Below are 12,389 nucleotides of genomic sequence, written 5' to 3'. Positions count from 1 at the left end.
CTTATTAAATTTGTTGAGGCTTGTTTTGTGCCCTAGTATGTGGTCAGTCCTAGAGAATGTTCCATGTGCACTTGAAAAGAATGTGTATTCTGGATTTTTCGGATGTAATGTCCTGAAAATATCAATTAAGTCTAACTTGTGTCATTTAGGATCTCTGTTGCCTTATTGATTTTCTGTCTAGAAGATATGTTCATTGATGTCAGTGGGATGTTAAATTGTTGTATTGTCAGTTTCTCCCTTTATGTCTGGTTAGTCTTTGTTTTATGTATTTGGGTGTTTCTTTATTAAGTGCATATATGTAAAATCCTCTTCTTGTATTGATTCTTTTATCATTATATAGTGTCCTTTATCTTTCCTTATGGCCTTTATTTTAAAGTCTATTTTTTCTGCTATGGGTATTGTGACCCCCACTCTCTTATCATTTCCGTTTGCATGAAGTATCTTTTTCCATCCCCTTACTTTAAATCTGTGTGTGTCCTTTGCCCTAAAGTGGGTCTCTTGTAGGCAGCACATTGTAGCCTCTTATTTTTTAATCCAGTATGCCACTCTTTGTCTTTTGATTGAAACATTTAGTCCATTGACATTTAAGGTAATTATTGATAGCTATGTATTGGGTTGGCTCAAAAGTTCATTTGCTTTTTTTCTGTAAGCTGGCTTTAGTATTGCTTAGTTATCCTTAACTTCATTTGAAACAATTTTGTTAGACTCTATTGTGACAGCTGTCATATCAGTGTGCATTAAAAAAACCATCAAAATTGGTGAATTTTTGTGTAGCTATTTTAATATTGAAGATGGAAGAAAAAAGCAACGTTTCCAGCATATTATGGTTTATCATTTCAAGAAAGGTAAAAACGCAACTGAAACGCAAAAAAAATTTGTGAAGTGTATGGAGAAGGTGCTGTGACTTATTGAACATATCAAAAGTGGTTTGCGAGGTTTCGTGCTGGAGATTTCTTGCTGGACGTTGCTCCACGGTCAGGTAGAGAGATTGAGGTTGATAGCGATCAAATTGAGGTATTCATTGAGAACAATCAGTGTTATACCACGCAGCAGATAGTCGACATAAGCAAAATATCCAAATCGAGCATTGAAAATCATTTGCACCAGTTTGGTTATGTTCATCGCTTTGATGTTTGGGTTCCACGTAAGTTAAGCAAAAAAAAAAACTTCTTGACTGATTTCCGTATGCAATTCTCTACTTAAACGTAACACACCTGTTCTGTTTTTAAAACAAAATGTGACAGGCGATGAAAAATGGATGCTGTACAATAATGTGGAATGGAAGAGATCGTGGGGTAAGCGAAATGAACCACCACCACCAACCCCACCAAAGGCGGGTCTTCATCCAAATAGGTGATATTATGTATATGGTGGGATTGAAGGGAGTCCTCTATTATGAGCTCCTTCCAGAAAACCAAACGATTAATTCTAACAAGTACTGCTCCCAGTTAGACCAACTGAAAGCAGCACTTGACAAAAAGAGTCCAGAATTAGTCAACAGAAAACACATAATCTTCCATCAGGATAACACAAGACAGCATGTTTCTTTGATGACCAGACAAGAACTGTTACAGCTTGGCTGGGAAGTTCTGATTCATCTGCCCTATTCACCAGACATTGCACCTTCAGATTTACATTTATTTTGGTCTTTACAAAATTCTCTTCATGGAAAAAATTTCAATTCCCTGGAAGACTATAAAAGGCATCTGGAACAGTTCTTTACTCAAAAAGATAAAAAGTTTTGCAAAGATGGAATTATGAAGTTTCCTGAAAAATGGCAGAAGGTAGTGGAAGAAAATGGTGAATACATTGTTCAATAAAGTTCTGGGTAAAAATGAAAAACGTATCTTATTTTTACTTAAAAACCAAAGGAACTTTTTGGCCAACCCAATGTTTATTGCCATTTTAAACCTTATTTTCCCATTGATTTTTATTTCTTCTCTGTCCCTTTTTCTTTGTTCTTGTGTGTGTGTGTGCATGTGTGTGTGTTCTGATTATTTTCTTTTGTATTGATATTATACTTATGTTCTCTTATTTTTGTGAATCTGTTCTATGTTTTTGATTTGTGATAACCCTGTTTTTCAAGTATGTTAACCCCTTCCTATATCTACTTGCCTTTGATAGTCATATAGGCTCAAGCACATTTTAGGGAGAACAGATTCTACATTTTCTTCCCTGCCCCGCATTTTACAATTTTTTAAATTAATTAATTATTTATTTTTGGCTGCGTTGGATCTTTGCTGCTGCAGACAGTCCCTCTCCAGTTGCCGCAAGCAGGGGTCACTCCCTGCCGCGGTGCACGGGCTTCCCATTGCAGTGGCCTCTCCCATTGTGGAGCATGGGCTCCAGGTGCACAGGCCACAGCAGTTATGGCACGTGGGCTTAGCAGCTGTGGCTCACAGGCTCCAGAGTGTAGGCTCAGCAGCTGTGGCGCACAGGCCCAGCTGCTCCGCAGCATGTGGGATTCTCCCGGACCAGGGCTTGAACCTGTGCCCCCTGCATTGGCAGGCAGATTCTTAACCACTGCACCACAAGGGAAGCCCCCATTTTACAATTTTGATGTCCTCTTTTACATCTTCATGTTTATCCTTTTGCTGTTCATTGTGGTTATCATCACTTTCACAGAAATTTTTTAATCTTTTTAAATCTGTACTAGCTCATTTAAATGATTTATTTTCCAGTTGTGATTTTCTCTTTCCTATAGATTCTTCATTTCTGTTTAGGGAAGACCTTTCAATATTTCCCTTAGGATGGGTTTGGTATTGCTGTATTCTTTTAGTTTTTGCTTGTCCGAGAAATTCTTTATCTCTCCTTCTATTCTAAATGATAATCTTGCTGGATAGAGTATCCTAGGTTACACATTTTTCCCTCTCAGAACTGAATATATTGGGTTGGCCAGAAAGTTCGTATGGGTTTTGCCATAAGACGGTACGGGGAAACCTGAATGAATTTTTTGGCCAACCCAATATCTTGCCACTCCCTTCTGGCCTGCAACGTTTCTGTATAGAAACCAGCTGATAGTCTTATGGGGGTTCCCTTGTAATGAACTCTTGCTGCCTTTAAAATCCTCTCTCTTTAAGTTTTGCTGTTTTTGTTATAATATGTCTTGGTGTAGGTCTGTTTTGGATTTATCTTGTTTGGGACCCTCTGTGCTTCCTGTACCTGGATATCTGTTTCCTTCTTTAGGTTTGGAAACTTTTCAGCCATAATTTCTTCAGATATTTTTTCAGTCCTCTTTTCTCTTTCTTCCTCTCCTGGAATTCCTAGTATGCATAGGTTGGCATGCTTTATATTATCCCATAGGTCTCTTACGTTGCTCTCATTTTTTTTTTTCATTTGGCTTTCTGTCTTGATTGGGTGGTTTCCATTATTTTATCTTCCAGTTGACTTGTTCTTCTGCATTATTCTTTCTGCTATTCATTGTCTTTATCTCAGCTTTCACGTCTGCAAATGAGTTTTCTAATTTTTCTTGGTTCATCTTTATAGTTTCTAGCTGTTCTTTTTTTTTTTTTTACAGTAATCTGCATTTCTGTCAATAGCCTTTCTTAATTCCTTCAGTATTTCCATTGCCTCTGTTTTGAAATCGGTGTCTTAGACTGAAGAGGTCTGCTTCATTGTTTGTTCTTTCAGGGTAATTCTGTTGGTCTTTTAACTGGAAGTGGTTCCTCTGCTGATTCATTTTACTTGTGTTTATCTTACTCTGTGAGTTTAGGAGAAAGTTACCTACTTTGGTCTTAGAGGGCTGTTTATGTGGGGGTGTCCCTGTGTAGCTTGTACGTGTTTAATATATTTGGTACGAGGCTGTTTTTAGTATGGATGCCTGTTGCCTCTTTACTCAGTGTGTGCTGGTCATTACCCCCGAGAGGGGCGGGGTGTGTAGATGCCATGGCTGGTGTCTGGTCTGGCAATGGCTCAGGCACACCCTCGGAGCACGCAGTGGGGGCAGCAGCAGCTCGTGACCACTCCTGGGGTCTGGGAGGGTGGCAGTAGGGGCTCGTGACCACTCCTGGATATTCATTTCCGTTTTTAAAGAAGTTATTGTTTATTCTTTTTCCAGGTTCAGATCCATTGTTAAGTATGCTGCAGATTTAACTTTTTAAAAAATCTCTCTTACCATAAGGGTGTTTTTAGTTTAATCTCTCTCAGTGTGTTGAATGAATTTGACTGTTCCTTAGTGGTGTATACAGCAGTTGTTTTCCTTCACCAACCTTGGAGTGATTTAGTCTTATTTTGGTAACTTATGTTTTGACCCTATGATCTTGTACTCTTTGTATATTTTTGTAAGCCCAGTGGAGTGTGGGCAAGGTATTGGTAGTTTTATTATAAAGAGCCTCAACTTCATGTTACTAGAAGCACTCTTTAATTACTGCTAATTTTCTGCATATCAAATTATGCTGTCATTTTTATTATTTAATGGCAGGTAATCCAAACATCTTTTTTGTGGATTTGGAGCATATTACTAACTCTTGGCAGCAGCAGCTTATTTTCCTAATTAAATAGATTGGTGTGTGAGTTTCTATTCGTGTTTTTTTAATGGACCCTAATTGAGCAGTGACAAGATGTGAGTTGGGTTCATTGGACACAAGGGAGAAAGCTCCAGGATTATAATTTGACCTTAGTTTACACAAAAACCTGTCCACAAATGTTCCTAGTATCATTATTCATAATAGCCAAAAAGTGGAAATAACCCAGATGTCTGTCAACTGTTGAATGAATAAACAAAGTGTGTTGTATGCATTCAGTTGAATAATTTGGCCATAAATAGGAAAGACTGACACATGCTACAACCTGGATGAACCTTGGCAACATTATAAGTGAAAAAGCCAGTCACAAAAGGCCACCTGTTTTGTGATTCCATTTATATCTACTGTCTAAAGCAACCAAATCCAAAGAAAGTAGATTGATGAGTGGTTGTGAGGGGCTGGGGGTGGGTGGATGAGAAGGGACTGCTCACGGGTATGAGTTTTCTTTTTGATGATGAAGGTGCTCTAAAATTAATAGCAGTTTGGGCTGCACAGCTCTGCATTTACTAAAAACTAGTTAATTGTACACTTTAAAAGGATGAATTTTATGGCATGTAAGTTATACCTCAATAAAGCTGTTATGAAAAATTGGTCTCAGATAATGAGTGTGAGAGGATAATAGGAAAGTAAACTGACTGAGGAACTCTTCAGTCTTCTTTGAGAGTGGAAGGAGGAAAATATGATTTGCAGGGAAGAGAAAGATTAACCTGAGTTTGCTTCTTTAGAATTTAATATTGGGCAGTCGTATGTTTGAGTTGAATTTTTGTTACACAGAGTGATGTTCTTTATATGGATTGTTTTTGATACACAATTTTTAAAAATAGGTCAGTCTTACGAAATTCGCATGCTGGATAATCGGAAAATGGGAGATGTGCCTGAGATCACTGGAAAACTGGTAAAGGTAAGGACCATCTGTTTAAATTCCTAAAAGATACTGCAGTGACTCAAAAAAGTAGCAGTTTTACTGCAAGAGTTTTGTTTTTTGTTGCAGGAGTTATTAAAAATTATTTAATTTCACTTTAAGAAAGTAATGGCTATATTAAAACTTTTTTGAGCTATATTTTGTTTACTCCTCTGTAAAATAGGAATTATAGTAATTACTGAGTGAAGTAAATGTGAAGGCCCTCTGGAAACAAAGCGCCAGAGAAAAGTTAGTTGCAGCTAAAGGAGGGAGAAAAACCCACTACCACAACAAAAACTTTGTTTCTCTTTAAAAGTAGAAGATAGTGTGGAAACTTTGTTTCTCTTTAAAAGTAGAAGATAGTGTGGAAACTTTCTCTTTCAAAGTAAAAGATAGTGTGGGGGGAAAATATAAGTGTTACTTTGAAACTTTTATTTCACCTCTTAAAATTTCTCTAAGTAAAATTTGATCTCTTCACGCTACTGGTGTATCTGAATGAAGAGTCCGTTATTCCAGGCCTAGGAGGCGCAGCCAACCCATTCCTTTTAGGATGGATGTGCCTTCAGACCCATCCCTGGCCCCTGCAGTGTCATGCAAGGTGGGTCCTTCTAGCCTCTACCTGTCACGCACCACACAGTATCATAAACTCCAGAGCATTACAGGGCAAGGGTTACGGAAGAAGCTTAATTGGGAAAAGGGAAAACTTCATTGTGGCTAACTGTTAGCAAGGGAGAAGCAGGATGAGTTCTCTCGGTCCTTCCATCTTCCTACAGAGAGGCCTGTTGGGGCCCGAGTGCTGCTGGGCCCTCATTGTGGAGAGGCATTCCATTGGAAAGACCCATCCCTTTTCAGACTGGCGAGCATGGGGAAGGCAGCCTGTGGGGGGAGTGGACAGCAGTACTAATGCTAACAAATTAGGCTTGTCCAGAAAGCAGCTGCTCAGCACGGGAGGCCTGAGAGTCTTTGGAGTACTCTTCCCACTCCTGGGGGCAGGAAGCTCCCAATCCTGTGAGAGGTTCTAGTCCCCAGTGGATCATTGTCTTGCCAACCTGGAGTAAGCTCCCAGGTTTCTTCTGACTCCTGAGGCTCCCAACATTCTCAGAACAGAAGGAGAGAAGTTATTTACCCATTCTCACGTGTGCCATCTGAACATGGAGTCTGTCATGTCTGTGTTCCATCAATGGGTTTGATCATTTCCCTAAAGGGTGGGTCAGATGGCCTTATTTTTTTTATTCCCTCCTATTGGCTTTCTCACCTGTATTGAACACTAATTAGATTCACCCTTTTAAAAAGGCATCAGCACTGTTCCCAGTGAGCAAGCCCTATTGAATTGGTTATGCTCTGCTGGACTCTAGTGACAAACAGCTATGGTTTGGTCAAGGAGCAACAGCTCTCATTTTTCAGAGTCTAGAAGGCTAGCAGTGTTGAAGATTCTCTCAGCATGTCTTGCTCCCAGCTCGTCATTCATTGTCAGACAGGTATTGGGCACCCCGGCAAATCTTTGCCAAATTGTACCACACCTGGTTAAAATTCAGCCTAGTAATATATTGTTTAAGGGAAGATGTGAGTGAACTCTTGTCATTGTGAAAGTCACAGGGTTACTTTTTAAGAAGTCTTAGTTTCATCTTCCACTTGATAAGCCACATGTCTGATTTTTGGTGGATGTGGCAGAATACATCCAGTTACATCCTGAGAGCTTGCCTGGGATTCAGAGTTACAGTCTGCTACTGCCAGAGACTACAGGATAACTTTCTTAAAGACCACATGCTTCTTCATCTAGAGGATCCCTAAAATACTCTGCAGCCATCTAGAGTTTAATTTCCTGGCCCCATGATCTTTGACTCTGCTATTGAGGGGGGCGGTCTTCGGGATCAAATGCCGCTGATCAGAGGTGCTTTGGAACTTCTTGACCTGCTTAAAATATTCAGTGACGTGCTTTCTCTGATTGTTCTCTTTCTGTCTTATTGTTAGGGCCCCTTTATCTGTGGCTGATTCTCTAGGTGTATTGTCTCCTTTTAGTCAGAACTTCCAGATAACAGCTTTTCCCCTTCCAGTTTTATTTAAGAGGTTTTCTTTTATATCTTGCCATTTCTTAACTATGGTCCTCCATATTCCTTATTTTACTGTCTTATGTCTTAGTCTGACCTAGAATGGGGTTTAGTAAAGCACTTAAAACTAATACCTGTATTCTCATACTATTTTCATCTGAATTCGTGGATTTGATCTGATTCTTACTAAATATGGAAGAATCAAAATCATGACATTTTCTGTGCTGCACTTCTGAGAGATCAACCTGCTGGTGACTGTGAACCAGGAGCCACCACTGGCTCAAGCACCATCACTCTGTGAGGGCTTTGCTGCCAGCAGGACTTGTGTGAAGTGGGTGCTGGTGGGGAATTGGGTGTGGATCAGAGTGGCAACTGTGCCTTCATAGACGTCCACAGAGGTTCTAATGACTGACTTGGCCTCTTTTTAAACTATTTCAAATTACAGTATTTCTACTTTTAAATGGTTCCCTTCAAAATATTTATCAGCTATGTTTTGGACAGCATTTTGGGGGTGCGGAAGGCAGGGGCACTAAAGATAGTATTGATATGTATCGCTAACAAGTTATTTCCTGCTCAAACCAGCAGAGCGTCTACTGGAAATACGATTATCTTACTGCATCATAGTCTGAGAAACAGTTATTTATAAACATGTCAGAAACACTAATTAGTGCAAATCTGGTATCTGAATCCATTTTGATGACCTATTATCCTGTTCTTGGAATGGAACAGCAGCTGGCAGCCCAAACCTGTAGGAGGTGAGGGTGGGATGGGTGGAGAGCAGAGAATAGCCTAGAGTTTGTGGCGTTGAGTTAAAGCCTTCCCTAGGAATGAACCTGAGTGTTTGGATGAAGTTTACCTGTGTTTTATCTGTTTTGTTTTGTTTTTCCCTTGCTTACCTCAGATAATCTCACTTGCAGGTTAAATAGTTGAGGATGAATTTTGCATATAGGTTCTCTTTTTGGGGTGGTGGGCAGATTTACCCCCCTGCCCTTGACTTTTGTTTTCTGGGGGGCGGGGCTGTGCCTCACAGCACTCGGGGATCTTAGTTCCCCGACCAGGGATCGAACCCCAGGGTCCCCTGCAGTGGAAGCGCAAAACCCTAATCACTTGGGCACCAGGGGATTCCCTGATGTTTTCTTTATAGAAATATAATTCTTACTAATTTTTTATGGACATGGACCTTAATTTTGAATTACAGTATCAAATTTTTTAATAAAAATTTAACCTAAGAGGGCTTCCCTGGTGGCGCAGTGGTTGAGAGTCCGCCTGCCGATTCAGGGTACACGGGTTCGTGCCCTGGTCCGGGAAGATCCCACATGCTGCAGAGCGGCTAGGCCTGTGAGCCATGGCCGCTGAGCCTGCGCGTCCGGAGCCTGTGCTCCGCAATGGGAGAGGCCACAACAGTGAGAGGCCTGCGTACCGCAAAAAAAAAAAAATTTAACCTAAGAATCCATTTTATTTGCTCTTGTTATTTTTGAGTTATAATTCTTTGTACCGGGACTTCCCTGCTGGTCTGGTGGTTGAGATTTCACCTTCGAATGCAGGGGTTATGGGTCCAATCCCTGGTCGGGGAGCTAAGATCCCACGTGACTCATGACCAAAAAACCAAAACATAAAACAGAAGCAATATTGTAACAAATTCAATTAAGATTTTAACAATGGTCCACATCAAAAAAATAAAGTTAAAAAAAATGATAGTAATAATTCTTTGCACCAAATAATTGTACCCATACCCAGGTATCCAAGAACAAAACAGTGTTTTGTAAAACACTTACAAAATGTTTAAAGCAGAATTCGTTTTTGTTTTTTTGTGGTACGCGGGCCTCTCACTGTTGTGGCCTCTCCCGTTGAGGAGCACAGGCTCCAGACACGCAGGCTCAGTGGCCATGGCTCACGGGCCCAGCCACTCCGCGGCATGTGGGATCTTCCCGGACCAGGACACGAACCCGTGTCCCCTGCATCGGCAGGCGGACTCTCAACCACTGCGCCACCAGGGAAGCCCCAGAATTTGTTTTTGTATGCTTTTCTATTATAGGCTAATGCATAAGAAGTGAAAACACTTGTGCTTTTTAGCTGGAACAATTTTGAAGTGCTCATTTCCCCTACTTATTCCATAGAGCATCATAAGAGTTGTATTCCATGACAGACGGCTCCAATATACAGAGCATCAGCAACTTGAAGGTTGGAAGTGGAATCGCCCAGGAGACAGACTCCTCGATTTAGGTACAAGTCAGAAGACCACGGAGAGATGAGGCAGTTGTTTAGCTATACCTGTTAATATGCTAGCACCACACCATGGGTGATTGCGTAGAGAGTTTTAGTCACCTGTGTGACTTGAGTTGTTTTATGTATGTATGTATTTTAACATCTTTATTGGAGTATAATTGCTTTACAGTGTTGTGTTAGTTTCTGTTGTGTAACAGAGTGAATCAGCTGTATGCATACATATATCCCCATATGCATTCCCTCTTGCATCTCCCTCCCACCCTGCTTATTCCACCCCTCTAGGTGGGCACAAAGCACCGAGCTGATCTCCCTGTGCCATGCAGCTGCTGCCCACTAGCTATCTATTTTACATTTACACGTAGTGTATGTGTGTCCATGCCACTCTCTCACTTTGTCCCAGCTTACCCTTCCCCCTCCCTGTGTCCTCAAGTCCTTTCTCTACGTCTGTGTCTTTATTCCTGTCCTGCCCCTGGGTTCATCAGAACCATTTTTTTTTTAGATTCCATATATATGTGTTAGCCTACAGTATTCGTTTTTCTCTTTCTGACTTAACTTCACTCTGTATGACAGACTCTAGGTCCATCCCTCTCACTACAAATGACTCAATTTCGTTTCTTTTCATGGCTGAGTAATATTCCATTGTATATATGTACCACATCTTCTTTATCCATTCATCTGTTGATAGACACTTAGGTTGCTTCCATGTCCTGGCTATTGTAAATAGAGCTGCAGTGAACATTGTGGCACACGTCTCTTTTTGAATTATGGTTTTCTCAGGATATATGCCCAGTAGTGGGATTGCTGGCTCGTATGGTAGTTCTATTTTTAGTTTTTTAAGGAACCTCCATACTATTTGAGTAGTTTTATAGTTAAAAATGAAGTTGTTTTTGGTGCTTAACGAAACTGAGCCAGGAATTTTATGAGTTTTAAACCATTTATTTCATTTTTGATTGGCATCATCCATCATATTCTTAATAAAATGAAATAGAAATCATGGTGGGAGAAAGTATGATACACGTTAGGTGGGTTTTTATGTTGAAATGATTGACCATGGAGAACATTGAAGGGAAAAGTTCAGCAGGGAGGTATAATAATTTCATTAGAACAGAATCATAGTAGATTGTAACCTTTTAATCATTCATAGTTTTGTTTCTGTGTCACTTCTTTTTAAAATACAGATATTCCAATGTCTGTGGGAATAATTGACACAAAGACAAATCCAAGCCAGTTAAATGCAGTTGAATTTCTGTGGGATCCTGCAAAACGCACATCTGCTTTCATTCAGGTTTGGATTCTTACATTATTAGAGTTATACTAGCGTCATTCAGGAGGCTGTGGGTGAGCTTGAATTCTTGATACGTGATATCATTTTCTTTAAATACTTATTTGTAAACTATCTTGTAATGTTTTTTATACACACACACACAACACACTCTGTTAAGTTAGAGTTAATCTACTAAATTCATCATTTATGGACTAACCTATAAAGACAATCTTAATATGTAAAGCATTATTTAAATATCACTTTTACCACTGGTAGTAACAATAATCAAAACTTCCATTCTTCTTAAGATGCATTTCTCTTGAACAAAACCTGCTGTTTTAAAGGATATGATTGAAAAAAGTGTAGTTTTAAGATTCTGTCTAGCTTTATTTAAAAATATTTTAATACTGACATTTTCAATCCCCCACAAAAGTGAGAGGATAATAATGAATCCTCTTGTGCCCATCTCCTGGCTTCGACAGTTATTAGTAGTTTCCCCTTTTTGGTTATTGGTGGAATACTGTAAAGCAGCACCCAGGCATTTCATTTCACCCATGAATACTCAGTTTGTGTCTCCTAAGACAGGGGTCCCCAACCCCTGGGCCACGGACTGTTAGTGTCCATGGCCTGTTAGGAACCGGGCTGCACAGCAGGAGGTGAGCAGCAGGCTAGCGAGCGAAGTTTCATCTGTATTTACAGCCACTCCCTGTCACCCACATTACCACCTGAGCTCCGCCTCCTGTAGATCAGTGGCGGCATTAGATTCTCAAAGGATCATGAACCCTACTGTGAACTGTGCATGCAAGGGATGTGAACCGTACTGTGAACTGCGCATGCAAGGGATCTAGGTTACATGCTCCTTATGAGAATCTAATGCCTGATGACCTGAGGTGGAGCTGAGGCTGTGATGCTAGCGCTGGGGAGCGGCTGCAAATACAGATTATCATTAGCAGAGAGGTTTGACTGCACAGAGACCATAATAAATCAATTGCTTGCAGACTCATATCAAAACCCTCTCAGTGAGTGGCAAGTGAAAACAAGCTCAGGGCTCCCACTCATTTTGCATTATGCTGAGTTGTATAATTATTTCATTATATATTACAATGTAATAACAATAGAAATAAAGCGCACAGTAAATGTAATGCGCTCGAATCATCCCAAAACCATCCCCACCCCACCCCCAGTCTATGGAAAAATTGTCTTCCATGAAACCAGTCCCTGGGGCCAAAAAAGTTGGGGACTGCTGTCCTAAGAGATTAGTTTTTGAAAAACAGATATGGTATTATTATATGTAAAATAAAATCAACAGTAATTCTAATAGTATGTTCAAATTTGTAAATGGTGAAATGAAAACTACTGAGTAGGTAATCTTTATATAGAGAAGGAAAATCAGTTAATTGCTGACTGGCCGAAGTAGGCTATGATTT

General features: G+C 40.1%; 1 protein-coding gene across 9 annotated transcripts in view; it reads left to right on the top strand.

Annotated features, from left to right (window-relative positions):
* The window catches only part of UBP1 (upstream binding protein 1), a 70,778-nt gene that overhangs the window by 38,704 nt on the left and 19,685 nt on the right, over window positions 1-12,389 (top strand). For 6 of the 9 annotated variants that reach the window (XR_010946908.1, XR_010946907.1, XM_067753619.1 and 3 more), the window contains 4 exons: window positions 1,245-1,295; window positions 5,348-5,424; window positions 9,590-9,695; window positions 10,877-10,983. Coding sequence is in view for 7 of the 9 variants with exons in the window: in XM_067753619.1 (XP_067609720.1) it covers window positions 1,245-1,295; window positions 5,348-5,424; window positions 9,590-9,695; window positions 10,877-10,983 (341 nt within the window). In the remaining 2 variants the exon portion in view is untranslated. Of the gene's footprint in view, window positions 1-1,244; window positions 1,296-5,347; window positions 5,425-5,925; window positions 6,023-9,589; window positions 9,696-10,876; window positions 10,984-12,389 lie in introns of those variants that run through there. The other 3 variants (XM_067753620.1, XM_067753622.1, XM_067753625.1) reach the window with 2 other exon arrangements.

The sequence above is a fragment of the Pseudorca crassidens genome, chromosome 10 (assembly GCF_039906515.1).
Source record: "Pseudorca crassidens isolate mPseCra1 chromosome 10, mPseCra1.hap1, whole genome shotgun sequence".
Taxonomy (NCBI): Eukaryota; Metazoa; Chordata; class Mammalia; order Artiodactyla; family Delphinidae; genus Pseudorca; species Pseudorca crassidens.
This window is presented reverse-complemented; position numbering and strand designations above follow the sequence as displayed.